This window comes from Serinus canaria, chromosome 4 (genome assembly GCF_022539315.1).
Source record: "Serinus canaria isolate serCan28SL12 chromosome 4, serCan2020, whole genome shotgun sequence".
Taxonomy (NCBI): domain Eukaryota; kingdom Metazoa; phylum Chordata; class Aves; order Passeriformes; family Fringillidae; genus Serinus; species Serinus canaria.
The window spans coordinates 39,638,051-39,665,912 of NC_066317.1; the positions used below are offsets into that span (position 1 = coordinate 39,638,051).

A 27,862-nucleotide genomic window follows, 5' to 3' on the forward strand; every position below is an offset into this window, starting at 1 on the left:
AGGGGTCATCAGTGCTTTCTCTGAGACTTGGAAAACCATGTGCTGACTGGTCCAGCATTCCATCACAGGACTTTTGTGTAGGAATCTTGTGTTTCTGTTAAAAAATTAGCCTCACCTAAAGTCAAAAACACAACCCACAAAAATTTCGCTACCGAACTCCAGTGGGAATACCAAAAGGGAAAAGCTGTGACATTCTTAGAAACAGGCATGAAAAGGAAAGTAGATCAAACCTCAGCTGGTTACAGCAGCATGGTGTTACTAACGCCAAGGTTGTGTTTTCAATCCCTGCACAGGCCATTCACTTAAGAGTAAGACTTGGTGATCCTTGTGGGTCCCTTCCAACTCAGAATATTTTGTGATCTGTGATCACTTGGAACTCTGGCACTGCAAAAAGCTTGGAGCAAGTGCTTGAGCGTGAAACCATATATGAGCTACAAAGTCACAGGACAAATCTTAAACAGCAGCATCCATCTCCAAGGTAACACTTCAAGCATCCATCAAAGCAGTAAGTTGCCTCTCTGTTACAGCTGGGAATATTTCCTTTCCCAGATCCATGAGGAACACTGACCTCTCACACTTCCCCTCCTCACATCCCCTCTGCTGAACTAAGTTGTTTCATTAACACCTCCCAGTTTTGTCTCTCTGGGAAGGTAAAGAAATTCCCTTCCTCCTTCATGCCACTCAGAAGGATAACATTTTCAACAAAGAGGTCCACAAGTATTTATGCTTTAAGCCCTATAAGGAGGGGTTTGTTCTGGAGGTATAATGATTAACTGACAGTAAGGGAAAGAATTATGTGTCACCTGTACCTGATTTATAATTTCTAACTGAGAGTGGTTTAATTCTTTCTTCAGTTCGGAAAAAGTTCCCAAGAACAGAGAGCCAATAACAACCCAGAATGGCAATAATTTCTTTCATATTTCAACCTTATTTCCTTAAAAGCTGTGCACACACAAGTTTCATTCTCTTGAAAATCTGACACACTTTCTTATTTAAACTGTGAACTATCCTTTACCAAACTCTGAATAAAGAGTTACAGCCTATGAAGTTGATTCTGTGGGTATACAACAGGCTGTGATACACGTGACACTTCATGCATGGCTTTGTTTATGGTCAGGCTTTAAAGTAAAAATAGAAATATTTTTGGTTTAATGATCCATTGTTGGAATGAATGTGCAAACATTTTTAAACAGAAATGCTCAGGAGTGCAATTTTCTTGTTGAGCATAGTAAAGACAACCCAGGCTGATGCCAAATCAGAGGGTAGAAGTGGGGAATCAGAGTTTAATAAACCTCAAGGCAGAGAAATTATTTCAGATTAGGCAGGAACACCCAGCAAAGGACAGCAGACACATAGGAAACCTAACACCAAAATAGAGATATTCAAGGAGAAGGACCTGAACATGGGACTCAAATTACAAAGACAACAGTAAAAACCGGTCTCCTCTTCAGCTGTGACCCCATTATGCAAGAACAAGGACCTACTCAAATTCACAGTGCAGCTAACTAGGGAATGGATAAAGCAATATTTATTTACCCAGCCACAGCATGAGACTCACTGATGCAGGAAGTTACTGAGAAACAAGGTTCATAGATGAAATTTAAAGCACTCCTGACAATTTCATCGTCATGAGCATTTCTAGTTTTGAAAGATGAAAGAAAAGGTAGTAATTTCAAATGTCATTCTTCAACTTTACCTGAGTACCACAACTACAACTGCTATAAGGAGGATACCAGACTTTTTTTTTTTTTTTGTCTTAGTGACTTAACCAGACAGGCAGTTCCTATGTTTCTGCCCCTGATTTTGTGCATTTCCACCCATTTTGATAATAAAGTAGCCTCCATAGCAAAAACAGCTTCATGCTTTTCAATGTGGTGAATTACTCTCCTGCACAGTGCAGAAAGCGTGCCACATTTCCACAATCCATTACTATTCAAAGTCTCAAATACACTCCTAAATTTTACTCAACCAATCAAAATAAATTCAAATTGGGCACTGACATTTTTGAGCTCATGACTAGACTCTCAAAGTGTCTTGAGCACTTAGTAAGAGCTGAGGACCAGGGATATTAAGTTTGAATCTGACAGGGGAAAAGTCACCCTATTTTCTCCCGAGTTGAGATGTGTCAGAGAAGTCACACAAGTCTGAAGCAGCAGATTGTTGCTTCAGCTCAGAGTCTAACACAGAACATAGACTTCCTCCTCTGGAGAGTATTTTGAACACATCCCTCTGATGCTACTTGTTGAACAATGTGTTCCCAGGTTAAAAATAAAGTCCAAGCAGAGTCTCCAAAAACACTCACTTCAACAACAAAGAGTTGGAAAATGCTTTTAAATGAGCCACAGATTCACCAGGCCAAAGCAGGATGCTTCAGATCTGGCAGGGGAGACTGGAGGAACAGGTTCAGCAGGAAGAACTCAGCTTTGCCCTTCCCCCCCGTCACCCCTTTGAGAAACAGGAATGAGCTGATTTACCTATGCAGACCTCAGCCACTGCTATCAAGTTCCCCTTCAGCAGCTGCATGCACACCCCCCTTACCTTATTTAGCCATTTCAGCCCTGGTATTCTGTTTGAGTTGATTTGTTCCTCCAGCCAGGGCCGCATCCGCATCCTTTCGACAGGCATTGTCACACACCTGGGAAGGAGCTGCAGGGAACAAGGGACAAGGTTACTTGTTTGCCAGGCAGAACTCCCAGGCAGCTCCTCCACCTCTGCACAGTAGGCTTATTAAAGCTCTGCAGGCACTGAACGATGGTAAATATAAACATTATTTTAGATCTGTGTGTGAGCCTCCCCTAAAAGCAACTGAGATAAAATCTTCTTTATGGCAGAAAATATTCTTCTGGTACACTTGTATTAGGAAAACCTTCATCTGAAGATGACACTGGATATCAGCAGAAGTTTGTCTACCGATACAGGTGAGATACTAGAAGTCACAAAGAAAAACACACTCTTGGAGACACCTCTTTTCAGTCCAAATACCTGCATTTGCAGAAGACCTTATTTGCCAAGGAAAAAATACATAAAGAAAAAAGTAACACATGCAGGAAGCATCATTGTACTAGCTAAAATGATGCTTCTGCTAGTGAAAGGGCTTTCAAATGGCAGTTTCGGTCCCATGAACTTGACTAGAATTAATAAAAGTACATTTTACATCACAGCAATTTAGCAGACCACTTTGATTCTGGCTGAGTAGTTTGACCCCCTCCCTCCAGCTTTCTCTGATCAATCCACTCACTGATTTTTTTAGCTGTTATTTTACATTTCAATGCTTTTCAGCTATGAAGTAAGTTCTTCACACACCCCTCAACTACACTATGCCACCTTTTATTATCCAGTTAAGACTCAAACTGACTTCTTTTTCTGACTCTCTCTCTCTCACACACATGCACACATGACCTCAATGCCACTTCCCTGTTTAGAGCCGTAAATTATTGACAAAAGAGTCCAAAGTCTTGAACCTGAGGCAGAAAATTTTAAAAACATTAACCAACTGGCACTAGATGCAGATTAAAGCACCACATTAAATGCTTGTTAAGCACCCTGGAACCCATCATTTCCACATTCAAGTACTTGCATTTAGGCTGCTGCTTCTCCTTGCTCCCTCTGCACCGGGCTCAGCTCCTTCCTCTCTCTTTTGCTTTTCACATCTGTGTTCTCTGCATCATTCTTAACTTCTCTGCTCCACTATTCTTGTCACCTTTGATCTTAAAAATAAAAAAAGAGAAAGAAAAATTTGAAAGCACACAGGAATGGCACAAATGTAAATGGGTTTGTTCTCGCTTCCTATGGGAGTACAGGCATGGGACAGACTAACAATTAGGCAGTACCAAGCCCACACCCAGCACAAGAGGAAGAAAAACGTTCAAAGTTTCCTCTTATTGCTCTGAGGACATGTATTTCCTTGAAACTAATAAGGAATTAAAATCTGAATGTAACAATAAGGTTCTTTGATGTGTTCAGAGAATTTACCAGCAGCCATGCTCACACTAATCTCTTAGCAAACATATTAGTATTTTGTTTACTACTGTGTGGAGCTGGTCACTTGTGCTTCAGCTGCAGCCTCTTGCAGTAAACTACAAATTTCTAAAATAGCTCAGAAAACGGCTGCAACTGCTCAGCTCCCTTTCAGGTTCACTTCAGATATGAAAAAACAGCCAGCCCCAGGAATCCAACAGCAGACAAGCCCTTGTGCATATCCCCTCTCTGTGTAAGAGGGATGCTGTTTTCTGGGCAAGAGTGATGTGGGTTCAACTTTTTTAGGCCCCAGGTTGGTGGCAAACAGCTGGCCATGGCCGCTGCACACCCCTCCCCTTGGAACCAGCAATCCTCATCCAAGCTGCAGAATGTGCACAGGAGATCTCTACCATCTTCCCCTACTACAGATTGAGTCAAAGCTGAAAAATGCAAATGGCAATGTACTAAAAACATGAGCAAATTTTTATTTGTCTGACAAGGAACAAACAGTTATCTCCAACAGATGCATTTCTCTGTAAGGTATCTTTGAGTATGCATGCACTTTGAGACAATTCCTGGAAACACTGTGCATGAGGTTCAACACTCAATATGAGTGTTCCCACTTAGCAGTCGGACTCATCTTGTCTTCGGGGTAATGAGCCCCCAAGAGAAATTTCAAACCCATCTGAATGAACAACTTAGAAGGCAAAAAAGTAATCTTGAAAGCAGCAGCAATGAATCCTACTTGGGACAGGCAACATGGAAGAAACAGAAGCTGCCTTTGTACAAAACCAATACATCTCAGGAAACAAGAAAGCTGCCAACAATCGCTACTACAAGGAAGCCAGTCTTGCCCAAGATGGCAGAGTTGAGCCAACGTGTCTTTTCCCTCCCACATCCCTGGGGGTTTCCCCAGCTGCTCCCCTGTAGATGCTGCTGAGAGCTACTCATCTCCTTTTTGGCACTCTGGTATTCCTCTGGGATTAGCATCTGCAGCTGCCAGCACACACCTTCCCATCCATCACCCACACCAAGACAAATTATTCCAAGGTAATCAGGAGAGAAATTTGGCTTGTGAAAAGAGAGGAGTGGCTCCCAAGACCTGTTCATCTGAAAGTAAATTCAAACCCAGGTAAAAATAATCCTAAAATGATGTTCAGTTGGAGGGAACAGCGAAAATCTTCTGGAGTTATGTCCTTCATGAAGGAGCAAGCACAGCTGTGCTTTTGCTCATCAAAACACAATCCCTACCCCATGCTCCTTTTAGAGCACATGCTGCTGAAAATAAAGCTGGATGTCTTCAGAAGACATTCCCAGACCTATCTGCCTCAGGACAGCAATGACCACAATGGTGCTAAAATGTAGCAGGGTTTTTAATCAGTTGCATGTTAACAAGATTCTTTTGATGAAAATACCAAGTCAACTCTACCAAGTAATTGCCTGTGGGAAATGAAGGTGCCTTATCTCCATCCAGAGCTGTCAAATGCATGATTTATTTGTACAGAAAGAAACATCAGCATCTGCAGTGCCTTGAAAGTGGCTCCTGTCTGCCCATAAATGGCATTACTGGGTGCACTTGAAGCCTTATTTCACTGACTCCAGCTGGGAGGATCTGGAGTCCGTCCATCAGTGAGTAGAGATTAAATCACCTGACTTTAAGAATCGTTCCAGTTTGTAAAGACATTTGAAATGCTCCAAAATAGGCAGCAAATACATGTAAAGTTTCAGAAGCCATTGCCCAACACCAGGCCAGCTTCACCATCCATCAGAATATATCAATTATTAAAGAAACCTACAAAGTCAGAAACTAAGGTAAGCCCTACAATACAGCAGGTATGCCAAGTTTCTTGCCAGCCTCTCTCCACTGTTTACCCAGCTGAAAGAAAAAAAGTAGAAACAGTCAATCCTTTTAAGGACAACAAAACATCAGCATTTATAATCTGGAGCTGGCTGTAAAACTAGAAGAACTTACCCACCTATCTCTCACTACTGGTCAGCCTCAACGTTGCACTTCCCCTGCACATTCACACTTAGAAGAAGCTACATACAGCTGTTGGTATTTTCTGTACCTGGGGCAAGTGCACACCTAACAATATTTTCAGAGCGGCCAAGGCATCCAGGTCCCACTGGCTACACCTCTACCACGATCTCCTGAGCTGGGGGTACCCATCTGCTGGCCTAAGCAAACCAGTCCAGAAGCCTGGTTACTTTTGACTGCCTGAACCTTCATCCTCTGGTTAACCAGGAGAAAAATGGCTTAATGCCTGCCTTGGGTCACTTGACACCATCTTCCTCCATACTGCAGAGACCATGGATGGAGCCAGGGAGAGGAGCAGAGCCAGCTGGAAGGAAGGAAGGAGCAGAGGGGAGGTGCAGCACCAGCTTCACCAGTGGCAAAGAAGCACCTTGTACTCCATCACTCCATCACCCTTCAGTCCCATCCCAGTTTTGCTGCATGCTAATGCTACTCTTCACATTGGCAGCTTTCTGAGGAAGTCCAGGAACTTAGCAGGCTTCACAGGAAAATGATTAATATTCCCAGAGACCCAAACTTGAAGTCTTTCTGGCATTATGTTGAAAATAATTCCTGTTTGTTTTTTCTTCTGGTTTCTTATGGTGGAGGAAAGGAAGACTAATCACTAAGAAATACAGTGAACTGCAGATGGGACCTCAGAAAGCTTTCTTTCACCCTATCTGAAAGGAGGAGCTCATTTAAATGCTGAAAGTATGACTACCTACTAGGATATCACTCTATGATTCTTAGTAAGGCATTCTTAGTAAGGCAGCCAGTCTTCAAAAATCAGTATTTTTAATCGTGCCTCCTACAAATGTATTAAGACTGGTAGCTCCAGAAATTAATTTCCCTTTTCTTGCTCTATTTTAACCACTTGTCTTAATATTAGAGGGGACCACAGTCAGGGGCATTTACTGTTTCCGAGGTGGGATCTTAAATATATAGACAGACATGAAGACATCAATAAAATTATTCCCAAACCAGTGGCAAGTGGGCAAGACATCAGCCCCAACTCACTGGGATTTGCATAGAGGGGGAGGCCACTGGGAGCCTGTGAAGAGCCATTTCCACACAAGAAACATGGCCCATGGATTGGCTGCCACCACAGTTTATGGAGGGATTATTTTGATCATCTTTGAAGCTTTAATTACTGCATTATTCATGCTAGTCCTGTGGTCGGTTCAACCTATTTTTTGCAATGAGAAACTTAAAGAACATGGTGAAGGCTACTCCCCAACAAGGTATAAACTGGTTGCAATATGCACATACATATATTTTCACTCCTTAATGATTGATAAAGAGCTTGTAGTCCCTCCCTACTCACCGCAAGAACATTTTAGTAAGTCTGACTTGTTTTTTCCTTCACAGAGATAACACTCCTGCCATACAGAAAGTGTAACCTTTAAGAATGAAGAGCTCTTCACTAGAATTACAGCAGCTGCAGACAGAAAGTGAAAGCAATGGCATGGCAGGGATTACATCTGAGCAGTACATGATGTTCTCTTTCCTTCAGTTTCATTCTGGCAGCATCTGGATAACACAAAGGCACAAAGGTTATCCCAAAACCACAAGCTACTCTGTATCTGTGGGTACTTTCTTAAAAGAATAATTCTATGGAACCAAAAAAACCCCAAAACCAAAAAACCTCTGGAAAAGCAGCTCTTCTTTCCCAATCACAAAAGTTAAAAGATTTGTCAGTATATGGAAATATTATTAACGGTTATGAAAAGTTATGGTGGGACAAAGGTCTTGGAGGCACATTTGTGAAGTAGGTCACAGCCTCTGCTCAAAGCTGTGGAAAAACATCTCTTCCTCAGAGGATATGTGCAGAATATTGCATGGCATCAATTTATCTTTTCTCTGCAAATACAGAACTGGCAATATTATTTTTTTTGAGAAGTTATCTTTACTCGTGCTTTGCTGATAAACCTTTAAACTATTCCCTTTGTTTACTAAGGCTGATGCAGTTAAGAAAAGCATCAATTATCCCGTGTGACCAAAGAGATATGCTGAAATGAGACCATATGCTAAATTTAGGATTCAGAGAACTGGGTTCTGTATTTGTGTCTGTGCCAAGACTGTTCCAGCATACACGGAAACATGATCTTTTTTTAAAGAACAGTACTTGGAACAAAATTCTGCTCTTTGGTCACAGACTGAACTCTGCTTTCATATAGGATTTTGCAATATGACCACCTTTTTCAGCTATTCTGCTGTGAATACCACTTTCAAAGATTTCACCATCTGTACTCTGAGAAAAGCTCTACTTAGAAGTCAAGCTCATCAGAGGGATAGAGCCTTCTCTCAGGTAAAAAAGCCTGTTAGACTCATCTGCCCAGAATTACTTCAGAAATGTGAGATTGACACTGAAAGGAAAACAGAAGTGCACTTTACTCAGCTTCTTGGACTATGGACACCTGAATTACCCCTGCCTGCAGTGTGTGGGGAGACAAGACCTCTGCCTGGTACCTTTCCTGTCTGCCATGAGGTGAGGATCTTACCACAGGTGCTGCAGAACGTGACTTCTTTGTGATAATTCCAAATTATCCCACATCTTTTTTTGGGAACCAACAGCAAAACACTTCATTAAAGAGTAGTAAATGAGGAAAAGTGGGCATTGCCATTTTTAGAGGTACAAGGGTTACAGATTCAAAGTTAAATCCTCACTTATATATGAAGCAAGAAAACCCTTAAAAGCCAGTAACAGACCTTCTAGACTCATAGCTAGTAGAAAGCAAACCTATGCTCTCTGGTCTTTTAACTGCATGTAATGGTGCCTCTTTTTTTCTTACCATTATTTGGTCAGTGTTGAACAGGGAGGGATGGGGCAGACATCACTGGCAGATTTGTTTCTCACTAAGCACCTCTTGCTGTGAGCTCCATTAGAGTATTCACCATGGCCAGTCTGCTCCACAGACCCAGCTCCTGTGTTGGCTGTAACACCTTGATCCACACTGTAGCCACAGCAATACCTTTCCTGCTTTTCCTAATGTCTTGGTGGCAGCAGAAAAGACCATGTCCCTCCTGTCCTTCACCAAGAAAGAGTTCACTGCAGCCACGAAAGGTGGTACCTTATTTAGTCTGTTGCCTGCAGGAAGGAGGAAACTTCATCAAGAAAGGTCAGAAAGCCAAGAATTGGAGAGCAGGCAGGATGGAAGAGCACACGTCCTGGGCAGAATGGTGTAAGGCATGGCTTGGCCATTAAGAAGAACCTGTACAGGCAACCACCAGGCAATACTTCACCTGCTTCCCTAGGTTCCCAAACAAAATGTGGCAGGGCCACAACAGGACTATAGCTGCTAAGGGGAAAGCTTTGTGGGGTGAAAAACCTGGGAAATCAAGGTGCTGTGTGACAGATTCATGCTAGCAACAGCTACCCAACCTTCCGAGGCCCTGCAATGCAGTGTCCAGGTTGTGCCCACCTCATTGCAAGGGAGATGGAGGAGGGAAGCATTCAGCATGTACTCCTCTCCTGCTGCTGTGCCCAAGAACGATACACAAAGCAGAATGAAGAAAAGCCCTTTTATCCTCAAGGGACAGGGGGCAAAAAACAACCAACCCGTCTTTCCCTGAAAACAAAGCAAAACAAAAACCAAAGAAAAGAAAGGCAAAAGTAACTTAAACATGTACTGAAATCAGCATTACAGACTGCACGTTAAACACACCCAGGAAAATATACTGTGAGAACTCATACTGTATATGGAGTGTGTTTCATCAGCCCTATAGCATTTCTGTTCCACCCAAAGGGTGTTAACATGCCCTGGCTGGGATTCAGGCGTTACACACCAAAACAGACTCTTTCCTTTGGTTTCCATGCAGAGCTTACTCTCCCTCAGCAGCAAAGACATGAGTTATTTTGCAGTGATCTCAGGCTTTGTTAAAGTTAGCTCTTGGATTTGCAGACTAAAAGTTCACTGGAGAAAATCCATCGTATTTTAATACAATAAACCCAGAAGGTTGCTCTTTTTTTGCTTCTGGACTTAAATATGATGAAGCAAGGCTTCAGCCTCTCAATACCCACAATGAAATTTCCCTTGTAATGGTTTTATTTATCACAACACTTGAAGAACACAATGTCTGTGGCTGAGCACATCCACTTCTCTGGCATTGCAGAAACCTACATCAGCTGGGAATTTGGGCCAGGCTTTTAACAGATTGCTAAAGATCATCTCCACAGTATCCTTGCCACAATGCTCATCTGCACAAGCATGGACGTCTGCTAGTCTGGTGACAATACAAAATGATTGCCTTAGTTTCAGCTTTACAAGAATACTTTGTTTCCTGGGGGTTTCTTTCATTTTTTTTCTCAGGTCTTGCAGGGAGTGAAGATAGAAGATGCCAGAATCTGCTGGCATCAGGATGACATCACATCTTGCCACCTCCTCCAGCAGTCTCAAAAGCAGGCATAAATCGATTATTTATAATCAGTCCAATATCTGATTTGTTTTCTTCTTAAGCTTTGTGTTACATCTGATGACTGACCATGATTTGTCCTCAGTATTTGGTATTTCTAAATATTTTTCTCTCAAACACTGCCTAAAAGAGAGGTGGTGACTTTCCTGTATTTCACTCAGACAAGTTTGGGAGGGGTGTGTTTACAACAAGAGATTTGTTGTCATGGTTGTCAGGGAGTAATTAATTCCTTGCACTGAGGAGCAGTTGTCCTCAAAATAATCAATTTTATTCTGGAATTAAGTACTCACATGCAAATCCACTCCTGAATACCCACAGGTAATTGCTGCTGCTGCTTAACTGTGTCATTTGGAATCCATGGAAGCCAAACTCTGTGCGTTCTTTAAAACTGCCGGGAAAACTCAGCATTTGACACCTGATTCACAAAGAATTTTCCACCAAGGTGAAAACTAGAAGGCTATTAAAGCTCAAACAATTATAAACCATCACTTCACTGATGCAACTCGATGGCATGGTCCCTGCATTCTCAGGAGCTCCATGACTAGGTTTACAGGAGACATCCCTAAAACTCTTAACAAGCACTTTTATTACTTGGGTCCCTCTGAAAGCAGTGGGAAATTATGCATGCACATACCTGCAGGATCAGAATCGTAAACTGTGAGAGTGCCTTTTAGAGCCTGGGCAGTCTTTATCTCAGTGTCCTGCCTAACACTCTTTTGCCTAAGTACAGGGTGAGTGCTTTATAGGGCGCTATACATTAGAAAAGAGCCATTGTAAAAGAAAAGTGCTTAATCTCATTGTTCCCTCACTGATGGCTTGTGAGGCTCAGGCAGGATTGCAAGAAGTCAATGACATTTTAGAGGCACTCATGGATGCAGAGAAAAATTATTCCAGACAGCAAACACTAAGAAATGTGTTCAAGGAAGAGTTTCACATTCACTGGCCATGACCTGCGCCTGATATAATCCACCTTGCTTGGACTGGGCTTGTTTCCCACAGCTACCTTTGTTTGTTTAACACACTGTTCTGCAACACACAGCAAGAACTATTTGCACACTACACTAAAGTGTGATTTAATATTTGCTTAAAGCTTTCATTTTATTGTCTGGGCAAGGGCAGTTTCTACCACTGAAGTTAATAGCTAACCCACAACTACACCTTTGATACCCAAAGTTGTAATTGTTAGCACAGCACTCAGATCCAGCAGCAAAAGACATAAACTACCTCTGCCTAACCTCACCGAGAAAAGCAAAAGCAGCCCTCTCAGCAAAGCAATTTCTCCTATACTTCTAAGAAAAGGTATTCAAGAAAAGTATACACTATTTCAGATTTGTAAAAAACACTCTTATGATTACTTAGCCACTTTCTTTGCAGACAGATCATGGCAGGCACATACTTGGGGCTTGGGATCCTCTGAATCACCCACTGTGAGCTGGAAACATGTCTGTCACATGAACTTATTTACAGTTACAAAAATAGCACCATGAAAGACACAGATGTGTTGAGCACAAAAAATAAATTGAATTAGTTTTACAGAGATACTGCTGGACACTGGAGAATTTAAGAAAGAAGTATCTTTCTCTTGTACACACAACTGAAAGTGCACTTAAAGCGTACTAAGTATTAAATGCTTGTAATTTTATGCTTGCTGAAATGATATGATCAAATGCTCCTTTTTCTAAAAATGTTACTAATTTCTTTGCCACAGGACATACAGGATATGAATAGTTAATAGGATTGGTTACAAAATGTGCTTTTAATTTAAAGTTTCTGTGTTGACCACAGACCAACAGCAATTAGCCTCACTTTGTGATCTGAAGCAGCTATTTCTATCTCGGAAGTTTCCTAAAATACTACTGAGCTAGAGCGAGACAACTCAAGTCATCTTCATTTCTCATCTAAGCTGCCTGAATATTATTAAACCAAACAAAGTTAGACTTCTTTGTATTCTCTCATCAACCTCAAATCTCAGAATTGTTCTGGCATCCAAAAAATTTAGTTTTTATATGCTTGAATGCAATGTGTTCAAATGCGTGAGAATTGGACCTTTGTTTTTCATTTCACCCCATCACAGCATCAGCAGAGCAGAGATTGTCCAAGCTTCTTGTCAACACCCAACCCTTTTTTAATACAGCCCAGGAACATGCATCTCTAAATAGGAGAAGGACAAATGAAATCTCAAATCTAAATAGAAGGAGAACTGAAATCTCAAATGAATGTATTTGAGATTACACAGCCATGCAATGTTTGTCCATCTTTTGACTAATTCACCTGTAGTTCTCAACGTCACAAAGTACATTCTAGCTGTTGACTGATCTGTGGAAATTGAATGAAACCATTCACAGTCATTTCATGCCATCAGCAAAACTGATACTGGATTGCATCTTTTGGTTACTGTTGATCTGCCCCCAGTCTAAGTGGATGACCCCAAAGGTGGAATGCAAAAAAAAAAAAAATCAAAAAAAGCAAGCCAACCATGTATTTTATACTCAATTTTATTAGCAACTCAAATCTCAACATGACTAAAGCTCAAGTGCTCTGGCCAGCTGAGTTACTGACTCCCTTTCATCATCCTGGATGTCATCACTTCCACTGTACTCCATGTATGTTTGCCACAGCATTTCAAAACAGCACTTCTGTGACTGAAGAAGACGCCACTTCCCATACGGCAGGGCCTTTGCCCAGACCTCTGGCTGTGAGAAGTGGTACCTGGATAAACCAGGAGTGTAGCCCCTACCCTCTATTGTGTAGTTTGCTAAGGGAGTGCTGCCATGCAGCAGTCTAATTTAGATGACAGATTAAATAAATGGTAAAACTGAATTAATTTTTCAAGCTCTCATGCTTCTTTGCTGTGTGCTTATTTCATTTTTGCCAGCTGGGAAATGAAAACCAACGGAGTTGGTTTCACTTTTGTTTATATTTGGTTTCAATTTTATCCTCAAGTTTTGCTTTCATCTTTTTAATGTAGCACTGTTGGGATTTCAAACGCTGCAGGCAAGCTCTCAGTAATTTAAAAACATTACTCTCCTATCCTGTCTGTTTTCATTGCAGAATTATTTTTATTGTAGATAAACTTTTTAAGATACTGTCACAATTTTAGAAAGTGTTTTGGGGTGGAGCTGCTTAGTTTTGATTTTACAGATTTATATGCCTCATCCAATTAAACTCAATTCTTCACTATTTCCCACTTGATTCATGTCTCAGTTGCATATAAAGTCCTGAATACAGGAGTCAAGAAAACACCTTAAAAGAGCAGCCTGTACACCAAATGCACAAAAGCCCACACCATGCACCAAATGTGTTACACCAATATGCATGAAATTCACATAAAGAGCTTAATTTATTAACCAACAAAGGCAGTATCTTGCTTAGATAAAGCTGTAAGAGGCTTGCTGGAATGCTGTCAAGCAACATGCAATATCAATAGAAACATCACAGTCCAGGCTTTGTCTTCTGTGCACTTATCAGGCCCTTCAAGTCGCATCTATCCCTCCATACGTACCAGAAAGCAGAACTTAACCACAGGTCACACTTTTCAAAACCAAATGCGTAAGCAACCCTTCCTTCTTTTGTGCTGCATTAATCTTAAGAATCTAAGTCTTTTAAAAGTACTTAAAATAATTTTACAGCAAAAGGGAAATGGTTGGACAACATCTACTGTCACGTGCAGTTCAGAACAAAGGACAAATTTAACCAGTTTTGACACACCTCAATGCCATTCCTAACACCAGAAAGACACTGGGAGCTACAAACCAAGCCTGTCAATGTCAGCTGAAAAACCATCAAACAGAAATCTGCCTTACTCTTTATTAGACATTAATATGAAAATTATTACTTCCAAGCTTATCTTGAAAGATAGCAACCTATATAGCAACAACTGAATGTTAGAATAACTTAAGAGTTAAAATTTAAATTCTGTACCTGGGGTGAAACCATATGCCACATGCAGGCAGATTTGCTCCTGGATGTGTGTCCAAGGTGCAACAAGATAAAATGTTTGCTTTGTCCTAAAGACTGCTTGATTTAATGCAATCTGCTCCCAAGCGAACAAAGGGATCAGAAGATTTCCGGCATACAGAAAGCTGAGCTTGCAATATATTACAAATTAAGAAATGAAACATTACTGTACTGATTACCCTTCTTTCTTTCTTCTGTGGGTCATTCAAAAAACCAGAAATTTGACGTGAGCTTCCAAGAAGTTGCAAACATACCCAGCACTAACTGTAAGAGCGAGTTTTAAAGCCTTTTCACAGTTTATTAACAAGTATGTGCTCCACAAAGTATTATTTATGCTATATACAAAACATCTTAATGTTATATATATGTAGAAATATAGATATGTACATCTGTATATATCTATATATATTTACATACACATAGGCTGATATTAAACTTTAAACTGTTCTCATGGATTCCATTCCACTAACTGTCAGTTTTTGATTTCAGGTTTTTTTAGTGGTTATTTTGATCTTAACACAAGAGTTTACATATAGTCAATACAAAGAAGAACCTTCATACATTCCAATAAAACTTCTGAAAAAAATGAAACCAAAACAAACCCAAAAAACCCCAAGAGGAACTTATTTAATTAAACGGAATAATATTTTGCATAATGCTATTCATACATGAGAAATATGCAACTTAACAAATCTGTTCCTCTCATTCACTGTATCCAGAATCTTTTAAGCTTACTTATTGTTTTGTTTTGCACTTGAGATCTCAAAGGACAAACCAGAAAATGTTTTGCACTAATCACAGTTTGCAGCAGCACTAGCTACAATAAAACTTCTGTAAACACTGCCTCATGGTTTATGCCCTCAATATCACAATCATTGCAGGCCTTTGAAGAATCAGGTTTCAAAAGAGCAATCTTTACAAATGAGACACAGAGATAAGCAAGAGTAACACGTGATTAGTTTTATATCTTTACCTAGAAACGGACCATGACTTTTAACATATGATACACAAAATACAAGCTGAGGTTCTAGTCCTGCAAATGTCAGAGGAATTTTGCAGGGGTACTGCTCCAATGCAGTGTTAAATGCATACAGGATACGCTTTATCTGACTGTAACTGGTGTCAGGTTAACAAGGGCTGGGGCAGCAAGCCCACATTTAACAGGATCATCATAGGCTATTCTTTTCCCTGGAAGTTTGATAAAATCTTATGCTACAAGTTTCACACAACAAAGGGCAATAAGCGGCCTTGCTTCTCTCTGTTACTTGCAAATGGATGGTAGCTTATGCTTCTCAGTGGAAATTTCTACTAGCAGTTTTCAGCAATGATTCTTGATCAGCATCTGCAGTAATTCTCTGTCACCAGTCAGTGCCCAAAGTTTGATACTGAGCTGTCCTGACTGCTAAGTTGCACAGCAAGTTTCTCTCCAAAAGACTGACTAATCACTCGTGAACCCGAGTAAACTCCTGACATACACACAGTGGCTGTGAACACCACAATTTATGCATTGCAGGACAAGCATCTGTTTTTTTGAAGTTGCCTCCCAATTGTTTTATTTGGGCCTCATTTATCTTGCCTCTTCACTTTCTTCATGACACTAATGATTTTAAAGAATATCCCCACAGTCCCTTCAGTCACTTCTTTTCCAAGCTACTTACTCTTTCACAAAAGCTCCTTCCTACCCTTCATCATCTTTGACATCCTCCTCTGTAGCTCAGCAAATTTCACTACTTCCTGAATCAGGAGAGGGGAGCAATACGGATTTGTACTGGCATGATGGTGCTTTTTATTTCTTTTTTTAACTCCTTCCTAATAATTCCTAACCTGTCCTGTCCTTTATTAGCCACATCTTGGCACAGAGCTTATCTTTTCATTGGATTATACAAGTTGTATGATTTTTTCCTGAGTAGAAAGTCAGTTCTCGCTTCATTTTTGTGTACAGAAAATTAGGATTGCAATCCCTTCCACGTGTATTACACTAAAATTGGTCTGTACTGAACTTCATCTGCAAACTTACAGCCACACTTTCAAAATAAGATTTTTCTGCAGACTTTGTGGTTCAGCCTTTGGGATTTTCAAGCTCCAAATGAGTTAATACAACCAGCAAACTTGTCACATTCCCACCTATCCCTTCCTCCATCCCTTGAATGGCATAAGCCCTGGGCAGACTGGGGTGAGGAGTACAACCTCTTTTCACTGAGCAAACAGGCCATGACTACACAGCCTAAAGCAAACTGAACCCATCTTGAAACTGGCCCTGCTTTAGTAAGGACTGCATCAACCAGACAACAGCTCAGCAATACCTTTAGAGAAGGCCAGAAGAGTCATGACACTCAACTCCCTGGCAACAAAAGCCAGGCCTAGTCTTTGTCACTGTTTCACATTTATACCCATGTTCACTAGTCCCATTCACTAACCCTTGGCAACCAACCAACCAACCAAACAAAAATGCCCATCCCCAAGCTCTGAGTCTCCAGAGAAACCCTGAAAAAGGGACAGCTTATTTGTTACATTCTATTTCTGGAGCACCAAAGCAGGCCTACACAAGGAGTTACACATAAGAGGTAACATATCGGCAACTTTCCATTTAGGTTGTTTCAAAACTCTGCAACAAGTATCACCTCCTGCCTTCTACTTCATGCTTCCCAAAGGTTTGTTCTCATACCCTCTCTCACCGACACTTCACTTCGGAAAAGTCCCCGACATGTTCACTCCTTAAAAAAAAAATAGAAAGCCTCTTGCAAAAGAGGCTTTTGCCTCTTTAAACTCTTTCTAGGCGAAGCAAGGCTCAGAGAATTTGTTTCACTCTTCCACTGACTTTATCTTCCTTGGGCACTCCCTCTACGCATGGATAACTTATCAGCAAGCTTCCTGGGTTTGATGAGCTGTTCTCATGCCTTTAGCAACACGACTCTTTGGCTTACCTAACTGTGTTTGACGTATTTTTTATGTTCTTTTCCACCTTTCCCATTTCAAATGTTAAATCCTTAACATTTGAAAGAGGTCTTTTTACTTATATTGAGCTGCTTCGGTTTGCTTGTCAGCCTGCTCAGCTTTTCTGGTATTTTTGACAGATGACATACAATTGCTTTGAGCCTTTACTATTAGTGTCTTTGAAGAATTACATGCCACTCTGAAACTATTTTACACTTTTGCCTGCCCCTCACCATTTGATAAATTTCTTTCCTCCTATATGAAGAACTACTTTGGAAGAGTAAACACTGCCACAACAACACTTGCCTTTGCAGCTCCTGAAACAACAGTGATTTTAAGGACATTATGACCGGTGTCATGCCAGAACTGGCTGGGATTTTGAATGCAAAATTCTGAACTTAATTCTTGCTGGCCTGTACCTTGTCCAGAGTTGTTTCCCCCAGTGTAACTGTACAAGCTACACCCAGAAAGTAGGGGTTTTTGGCACCTGGGCAAGTTTCATGTTGGGCCATGACATAATCTACACAGGGACAACTGAGACCCCTCATTGACAATCATATTTCCTACTCTTGGACTTCCTCTACGCTCCCTTCATACGTGACAGTTTTTGTCAACATCTAGGTTGGGCAGTCACATAGCCCTAATCTCTCTACTCTTCCTACACAGGCTGAAAACATCAGGACATGGGACACTGTGTTACTTCCCCAAACACTTATTTCCTCTTTAACAAAAACTTTCCCACATTATGCATGTGCAAGTTATTCCGTCTCCATGCGTCCACAAAATTTTTGATATTCCAAATATTCTATCATGGAGATGTTTTAACACCATGAAGGTGATGTACCACTTCAAGAGAGTGTCATGGCAAACCCTGCAATCCCTATCTATCAGCTTTTTCCCACTGTTTGGTTTTGAACATATATTATTATATATACTGTATATAAGCACATGTTTTCATTGAAGGCTGCAAATTTATTTACATAAAAGACTATTCTTTACATAAAGATTATTCTAATGTAGACTCTATTTATTCCAAAAAAGATTTTTATTTTCTCTTGAATCTGAACACCATTTTTTCTTCATCATTTTCTCAACTCTGTATTAAAACCGCCCCTAACTCCACTTGGTCCCACACATTAAAGACATTTCCTCAATGGAGATAGGGCCCTTTAACCCATCCCCTTCCTAATAGCCTGCTTGTTACTCCTCCTACCTCTTGGCTACCCATTTCCACACAGCGCGGCCTGTGATGAACAGCTCTTCTCTAGAGACTGACTTGACAGCTTCTAAAATCTGTCATTTCTGTCATCAGCAAGTAACTGGGTAACAGTGCTAATACATGTGCCAAACAGTAATAGTGACTGACTGCTCTACCTGCATCTGCCAATCTGCTGGGACCCCCAGCCTCAGGGAGATAACACAGGGCTCAGCAGGTTGACACCTTGCCGTGCCTGTACCTCACTGAACAGCTGCAGAGTGGCACAAGAAGCAATATTGTGCCTAAGGAGTTGGAGCTCTCACACCTTCCATCATGGTTTACCAGCAAAAAGAAAGAGGCACATGAAGTAATTCCCTGGCAGCATGTTGCCAACAGGGCCAAAGAAGGACACTGATGCATCTGAAGGGGCTGGTAGCAAAGAAAGACTGCGATTCAGACTGAGACCATTTGCCTCAGAGATCGGTTCTGCTACTTTTGTGTGACTGTGTTAGGGTGAATTTAAATGTTGCTGCTCCACTCTCTTTTTATGGTAGTAACACAGGCATTCTGCAAAGATTGTTAAGACTTAAATAAAAAACCTGTAAACTTAAACATGTTGTATTTCATCTCAAGAAACTGAGATTTTCACTTACAACTGCTCACATCTTCAAGAGAATGCTGTCCGCAAGACCTTGGCACGGTAAGGTGGGCTATAAATTACAGCCGTACACTTACCGGAAGGAAAGTTCTGCACTCCGGAATTCCTTTAACTGAGCTCTGTGTCTGAAGAATTAAGGTTAAGACACAGACTCTGCTGCTGCTTAGGAGCTCACACTAATCAAAACGAGACTTAAAGACCTAAGTACCTCTGGGAATCTGGGCCGAGGGATCCAGCCCTTCAGGTACTTGCAAATTCGATCCCGGCCATGGCAAGACGCTGGAAATGTGACCCTGCCTACTGCGCACAAAGGAAATCCTTGTTCCTAACTTCCCTCTGGGGTTAGATGCGCAGCGCTTGGCTCTCTACTCGCTAGCGTGGGGCAGGACAGCGCCTGCAGAGGCGGCCGCTCCGCCGTGCCCGCACGGGAGGCCATTCCCGCAGGGAACCGAGCGGCCGCGCCACTTCCTCCTTCCGCCGCTCCCGCGGAACCCACCCGCCCGCCGCATCTGCCCCCTCCGCACTGCCGGTGCCGCGCCCTCACGGCGCTGGGACCCCGGCTCCGGCTCCGGCCCCGGCTCCCTCCCGGGCCCGGCGGGCGGCGGCGCTGAGGGCCGGAGCGGGGGGGCCGCCCCGCCGCTTGTGTAACGGGCCCTCGGCGAGGCGGGCCGGGCCCCGCCCCTTCCCGCCCCCGGCCCGCGGGGGGCAGCGCCCCCCCCCCGCACCGACCCCCGCCCGCGGCCCCTCCGCCCGCGCCGCCGCCGCTCCCCTTCCCTTATCGGAGCCAGCGCAGCCGCCAGCCCCGCAACAAGTGCGGCGGCCCCCCGGCCCGGCCCGGCCCGCGCCGCGGCCCTCCCGATCCAACGCCGCCGCCTTTGTCTGTGCGCCCGAGCTCCCTCCCCACCCGGGAAGCGGCGCGTATCCCCCGTCCGCTCCATCTCCGCCGCGGCCGCCTCTTCCCTTCCCCCCCAGTTCTCAAACGTAGCGGCGGAATCGGGCTCGGCCCCGGTCCCTGCAGCCCGACCTTTTGTTTTTAAAACCGATGCGCGTCTGCCCGGGAGCCCCCGCTGCCCTGCACACGGAAACGGCAGCAATGCGGAAAAAATAAAATGAAAATTAAACACGAAGAAAAGAATAACTATGGAAAAAAAATAGAAAATAATTCAAAATTACCTTGCCGGCCCGTTTTCGCGGCCCTTATATAATTCCTCAAGGTTACCGCCGTTGCCAGGGGACACGAAATGGAAATGAAAACAGGCGCTGAATAATCGCGGGAGCAAAACTAAAAGTTCAGTGCCTCCGCCCGGGCGGAGAGAGGGCCAGAACGAAAGCAAAACAAGGAGAGGAAGCGGCGAGGCCGCCGGCGCTTGGAAATCCCCCCGCCTCTCCGCCGGGCCGGGCCGGCCGCGCAGGCGGCGGGGGCAGGGCTGCGGCGGCGGGCGCGGAAGCGCTGCGCCCGTCACCGCCGCGCCGGGGCACGGCACAGCGCAGCACGGCACAGCGCCGGGGCACCGCACGGCACAGCGCCGGGGCACCGCACGGCACAGCGCAGCACGGCACAGCGCCGGGGCACAGGACTCCGCCACCGACCCCCGCCCGGCACCGGCTCCCGCTGATCCCCGGCCTCCCGCAACACGCGCTGGGCCCGCAGGGCTGCACCGAGAGCTGGAGCCAGCCCCGGGGAGCGAGGAGAGTGGAGCGAGGGAGCACTGTTCTGGGACGCACAAACCCAGCGCTCAAAGCAGGTTTTCCCGGAGACCAGAGAGAAATCCCTCCCGCTCAGCTCCACTAGCACGGACTGAATCGCTCCCTGCGTCTCTAGCCCCTCTGCTGAGGTGGGAGTCTTGGTTTCGGTCTGGTACACGCGCATGCTAGAGCCGTCGCTGCCTTTGGAAAAGTACAATGTCGTAGTTCCACAACGAGGACAATTACAGATCAGATCTTTTGAACCCAGCGAGGCTCAAGCGGCTGGCTTACTTCAAGAGAGAGCTCTTGGATTTCAAGAGATTTTACAAACTGCCGTTAGTTATGGAGTCAATGTAGAGTCCAAAGCTTTCTACAGAATTTTGATAATCACGATTCAAACTACAGTAATAAAATCCACTGGGGTTGCAATGTGCCATTCCTAGCCCTAGTCTTAAATGAGAACGGAAAAGAGCACTTGGAGGCTAGCGGAGTTATGAAATGTAGTAATTTCAAAGGGCTGTATATGGAGACAGACAGATGTACATATCTCCCTCGCACACATATCTATCTCTATATGTGCTGTGTGCACATACATACAAGGCACTCAGGTAGCCAAGCAGTGCAGCTCCCTGTGCAGACACACCGTGCATGGCTGGCAGCGGTGGGAGAAGTGCTGGGACACCGGGGGTTGTGCAAGGAGTGGCACAGGGGAGTGGTTAAGGAGCTGTGTGCTCTCCAGCTGTGCAGCAAATGGAGAGGCAGCTGTTCTCCAGGTGCTGTGGGCACTGAGGATCCTTTGTGGCAGCATCCCTGGACATGCAGAGGACACCGAGATAGCAATGAGATAGGGAGTCCACCCTTGTGGGTGACGAGACCTCCTGTTGTGAAAAGGCTTTCCTTGCACTGAGAACATAATCACAAAACAAATTAGGTTGGCACAGACCATGGACGTCAGCAATCTACCACCTCCCAAAAAACCATTGTGGCCTAGAAGGTGGCTGTGGTCCACATGTGCACCAGTGAAGTAGGAAAGGTCAAGGAAGAGGTTTGGGAAGCAAGACATAGCGTGCCAGGTAGGACAGAAAAATCAAGCATCTCCTTCTAAACTACTCTAGAAACATTTCTAGCAGTAAGGAGAGGTTCACATTCATGTGGAGGGACACGGGTTCCCAGAGCAGCTGCACAAGAGAAGCAAGGAAGGTCCTACTCACGTGGCTGATATTCCCAGTTACTTCCAGAAGAGACTGATTTCCATGAGGCCACAGTGGAATGAGAATGAGGGTTATGGGACACCTGGCTCAAACTGGCATTTTGACTGAATAGATGTGCAGGGAAAGGAATATTCAGTAAGACATGGTAGTAACAGACCACAGCTTATGTAGGAGGGTCAGACCAGGCTGTGGCTATAGGGAAAGGGGCTATAAACTCCATGACAAAAGAACAACAAAATCAGCAAACTCCAATAAAGGCAAATGTTCACAGACTGAAGGTCTAACTAGGATAACGGTAGGGTTTTAGTGCTCTCTGAGCAGGTTGGAGATGGTTACTGTGGCCAGGTTGGATTAAAGAGGAGTAAACTGAAAATGAGACATTTCTAACCAACTTGTTCCCACTCAGAAATAAGATCTAACAGTTGCAATAACTCATGGAAGAATTGGTTCAGCACTCAGAAGCTGTCCCAAAGCTGGTGGAAGATGGCAGGATGAAATGCAAAGAACAGAATGGGGAGGGCTGCAACATGCCTCCTGACCATTGCTCTGGCCCCTGTGCCACAGGAACAGCAAAGATCCAGAGAAAAACAACCCACATAAAGAAAAATATGGAGCCACCCTGATGTTAGAGTGATACAAGGATTTAAGTAACCAAGATTATTCAGGATGGAGAAGTGATAAACAGAAAACAATCAGACTGGAGAGAATAATGAGTAGAGAGGAGTAGAGGTGAATTATTTGCTTTCTTTTCTAATATAAGAACTAGAGAGCATCAAGTGCAAGTAGCAGGTGTCCAATTTAAAGCAAACAGATGGAGGTAGATCTTCATGCAGCAGGTAATTAAGCAGTAGGACGTCCTCCTTTGATGTGCCAGTTGTTCACAGGGGATTCCAAAAAAGCACCTGTACACATTCACAGAACAAAAAAAATTCCATGAGGTCTATTAAATGTAAAGACACCAATTCTGCCTCAAACAGCCCCCGAAGCCACAAATTTCTAGGGGCTAGAACCTCTTTGGTACCCTTCAAAAAGTCCTGAGTAGAAATGCCTGCAAATGGTTCAGGGCAGGAATGCTACTCCAACACCTCCCTCCAAGCAAAAAGTAAAGTGACTTGGGCTGGCTTTGCAGTACTCAGTAGCTGTTATTATTTCTAGCATGTGCTTTTTATTTGTTGGCAGAATGAGCCAGCTGTGAAAAATTACTGTATTTATGTATCAGTAAATATTGTGTAGAAAAAATACCATCATTTTAATACTTTATTGTGTCATTCAGAGGACACTATTCACTAAGTGGCATTGCTATGAATTACATGAGTTGGTTTTGGTCAAAGGAAACAGTGAGCCTTCCTGAGAAACACTAGCCAAGCCTTTGGGCAGAATTTGCAGATTGCTCTTGCCATTTCCTCCTACCACCTTCTCCTGTTCTCAGTGGAGCACATTCAAGGATCTTGATGCATTCAGTGAATTGACAAAGGCCTTTCTCTGCACGGCTCCTAGCACCACAAAATCAGAAGTTATACCAGAAATCTTCTGTTGTGATTCCTTTTTTTAATGCTGAAAGGTAATGGGAATGGGCAGCTTTAGTTTTCTAAACTTAACTTTCAGCAGTGACTCATTCCCTCCAAAAAGAGACTTTAACCTCTTGTGACTTTGCTGTTTCAGTGAGATTTGTCAGCTTTAAAATCAGAGAATTTAACCCAGAAGCATCACGTATCCACCACCTTTCCTCTGCAAAACTGCCAAAGTTTGCAACTTATCCTTTTAACCACCTTCTTTAGGGATCTGCCTACTGGAATTATTTGCTTCCATTAGCATCCTGCCTTTTCTTCACAAAAGAGTCTCTTTTTCTGGCCTGTGAGAAAAAAACTTCAGACTGTGAATCCCTTAGCTTCCAGAAGGTAAATAAATATGCAATATGCCAGCTGTTTTGGTGGGGGATTTTTTTGTTTCTTTTTGTTTTGTTTGATTATTTTGTTTTGTAAGTTTAACAATATTTTTGAGAAGTTAAATAATATTTATTACATCTTCCCTTTTTACTGCTTTTCTTGTGGGTTTTACCCTGTCTTTACGTGGAGCTGACTATACCATCATTTTGGTTCTTAAAATCACAGTTGCAGGCATTGGGACTATTCATTTGTAGATTTGGAGAAGGTGAATTTTCACATGGAGCTGGGACTCAAGTTTACCTATTCATCTACAGGTGACCTGTTTATTTTTCTGATAAAGTGGGAGAGATAATTTATGTTACAGGACAGTGTCAAGAAAATAAATCAATTACAAGAGTCAGATAATTCTTACTTTAGTAGAATTACCCACATCTTCCTGAGTGTCTACACCCATTTTCAAACATGGTGCACCCTTAAATTTATTTTCAGTTTTAATTTGTTCTGTGAACAACATTCTGATGCTGATGTAATCTTTTGCACTGATGCTTTTAGATACTAGATAGTAATGACACCTTTCTTATTAAAAAAGAAAAAAAATAGACAAAAAACCCATGAGATTTTTAGGGCTAAGAATTTTAAGTATTTGCATATTACTGTAACACAAGTAATCACCCAAAGTATAACGGAAAAGTGTTGACTAACCTTTTAAGAAGTTCTAATTAATTTGTCCTCTGATATCAGTTTCATTTGTTGGAGGGTTGGTTGTTTGGGTTTTTTTTTGTTTCATTTGCTTTGTGTGTATACTGTTGTGAATAAAAGGACTGTCTGGGCTTTGGTGTTTCTGCAGTGTTCTTTGCCTTCATTTAGTACAGGTTCCTTAATTCAAACCTTTTGTGGTCTTTCCCCCCTTTTTCCTCCACTCTAATGGCTGCAGGGAAGTGTGCAGCTTGCTCGGGCTGCTCCCTGGGATGCAGCTGCGGCATGTGCAGCGGCAGAAGCCCGGGCTGAGCCCTCCTGGCCGGCTGCGGCAGGGAGCCACGGACGGCAGCAGGACCGAGCGCCGGCAGCACCACCCCGGTGCCATTCACACAGCGCAGAGAGGGAACTTCCTCAACGCGTTTTGGAGCAAATCCACCCGTGGGATATTTCCTTTGGTTTTGGTTGATATTGTCCAGCAAGGACACCTACCTATGGGAGGCTTAACAGGGTGTCTAAACTAGTGAGTACTTCTCAGCTCTCATATTCCAGTTGTGCTGTTCTCCTGATTGCTCAGAAATGAGATGGTAGGAGTGTGGCTTTGTTTTTATTGGTAATAATTACAGAAAACTGTTCCAGATGGAAAAATCTATTTGCTCAGACCAGTTCTCTAAAGAGTAGCTTCTCTAAACTGCAAAAAACCAAAAACTTTTCTGTTGCAATTCAAAGCCTCTTGTACTTTCAGGAAAGCCAAGTGTCTTCACAAAGGTGTTGTTTTATCCAGCCCTTAGCAAATTCGGTCAGAAAGAGCCAAGAGATAAAACAATAACCTGTGACAGACATTATTCTACTAAGATCTTGTTATGCCTTCCTATTCAGAATGGCCTGGGTGCATCCAGGTGCTGCAGGAGGACAGGTAACTGGGAGAAGTCTATCTCCTGAGCCCAAACCAAGTACATGACATAGCAGAACACTACTGAGGACTATAGTGCCTGTTCATTTTACTTGTCACTGCTTTTATTTGGCTGCGGTACTTCAGCCCATGGCTCTGCCAGCTCAGATGCTGTACACAATTTACTTTATTTAATAGGAGAGAAGAAAGGGAACCAGGAATTTGCTTAACAGCATGGTGAGATGGTTTTGGTTATTCATATCTCTTGGTCCACGCAGCAAAATTTAGGGAGGAAAGAGGTCCTTTAAAATCACATACAGCATCTTGACATTTCAGGGCTGTAGTGGAGTTTGGCAGAGAAAGCCTGGGTGGGAGGCAGGCTGCTTCAGCAGATCTCACCTGAAAGTGATCCTGCTCAGCCCTGCTTCAATAGTTTTTCACTGAAGTGGAAGCTTTTATGGCAGTTTTCCCAGTGAAACTGTGTTGCCTATTGGCTTGACAAAGCAGAATGAATATGTTTCTTTAGAATAATCATCAGGTATTAGGAGCTTTGCTTCATGTCATGTATGAACACATCCTTTGATTTATTAATTCAAAACTTATTTATTGTTGAAAATAGCTCAATTCTCTTTGTAGAGGGGAAAGACACTTTTCTCTTTTCACCTTCCTGTTTGTAGTAGATTTTCACATTAAAAGGAGACTTTGCAGGGATATGCATTGCAGAAATGTTTACCTGGCACATTGCCCCATCAATCAAACAGATGATAAAATCCTTAAATCCTGCCATGGTCCCAAGGCTTTGTGGGGAGAAAAGTTCCACCCCATGATAAAGGTGGTTTCCTCCCCTCCAAAACTGGAGGACAGGAGGACAGAGGGAGCCAAGCCACCCACTGCACTTACTCTAGACTGTGCAGGGCATCTCCTGACAGATGTGTCCACCTGGACAAACCAGCATCCCTGCTCCCATCCCCACTTGTCATGGTCCATGCCAGTGCACCCCTTTGCTGGCAATAGGGGCTGTCAGGGACCATTGCCCATCTCAGAAGGAGAGGCAAGAGGTGCTGGGATGTGGCCACCTCACTGACCCCTCAATGGTGAAGGAGGCATAGGGGTGTGAAAAAGGGGGGGTTCCTCCTCAGGATGTTTCCTGCTGACAAAACAGGAAATTCTCTGTGTGCCCCCCATCTTGTCTGACCCTGCATCAGACTCCTATGCTACAACTTTGGGGGGCTATTGAAATATAGCTCCAGCCTTTCCTCCTTAGTATACTCTCCAGCTCTTACTGCAACACCACCCAACGTGACCACAAAAAGAGAAAAGAAAGAGAGACCCAGTTATAAGCAGTTAATTTAAGGTTTTCTGTCTGAAGTTAAAATGGTCACTATGAGTTACAAATCCATTTCCAACTCACCACTCTCTTTAAAGCTTTGGCTCTTTCACCTTTTCTAATCAGTTTTACAAAAGAGTAATTTTTGGATTTCAAGTCCTGTTTGTTGACTGCCTTCATGTATGTGGCCTGGCAACACTGATCTCTGGAGTGCTTTTCCATACCCTCTGCCCATCCAACTGACCATCCTCTCAAAGCAAGAGCAGATGTAGCATCTTTTGGATGCACTGTACTGGCTGAAGCTGAGCTCCTCTGCTGCACCTCCAGTGCTGGCTTGTCGAGTCCAGCAAGTTAATTTTTTGAAAGGCAGCAGCTGGCCCTGCTGAGCTGTTTCTGGAGTGCAGCTCATCCATGACTCATGTGTCCTGCAGCCCATCTCGCTGCACTTCTTTTTTGACAAGTCATTTCTGCCACTCTGGCCGTTGCCCTACTCTCAGGTTTGCTAAGCCCACTTAACTGAGGCTTTCAGAAGTGAGTGGATAATCAGTGTCAGGGTCTGAATAAGAAACCTTTCATGGCACAGTAAAAGCTGACATCAATTTTAAGTAATCTATTCCCAGAATCTTCCATTGCTACTGGTACCTTGACAGGGTTACAAGGGCATTATGTGGCATATTTTTGAAGAAGCTGCTTTGAGTTCTTCAGAGAACTGCTGTAGTGCAGCTGGAAAAATGCCGAGTTGGTATCCGAGCACAAGGGATCTCAAAACCATAGACAGGGCTGCTTTATCACTTTAAGGGAAAGAGGTCGTGGGAGGGTAGGGTGGAGGCAAACTCCTGGCTATTAATAGAGAGCATGAGTAGGAGCTTTATTTTGAATGGCTTCTTTAATTAGTGACATGCAATGCAGAAGCAAGGCTCGTGATGCGCTCTACCTGCTGACTTCCCAAGCGCAGATCAGAGAGAGGCAGGCAGATAAAAGACCATTGCCATGCAGGGGAGTTTTGAATAGGCCAAGCTAAAATGCCCAAATT

General features: G+C 43.3%; 1 protein-coding gene across 4 annotated transcripts in view; it reads right to left on the minus strand.

The window, feature by feature from the left end:
- Positions 1-20,571, minus strand: part of IRF2 (interferon regulatory factor 2) — a 40,025-nt gene extending 19,454 nt beyond the window's left edge. Inside the window, exons 1-3 of one of the 4 annotated variants that reach the window (XM_009100946.4) lie at positions 20,305-20,569; positions 3,578-3,707; positions 2,539-2,646 (exon numbers count right to left, since the gene is read on the minus strand). In XM_009100946.4, coding sequence (XP_009099194.1) covers positions 2,539-2,625 — 87 coding nt within the window. In that variant the 5' untranslated portion in view covers positions 2,626-2,646; positions 3,578-3,707; positions 20,305-20,569. Of the gene's footprint in view, positions 1-2,538; positions 2,647-3,238; positions 3,368-3,577; positions 3,708-17,006; positions 17,163-20,304 lie in introns of those variants that run through there. The other 3 variants (XM_050973359.1, XM_009100954.4, XM_009100940.4) reach the window with 3 other exon arrangements.
- Between the last annotated feature and the right edge of the window lie 7,291 nt (positions 20,572-27,862).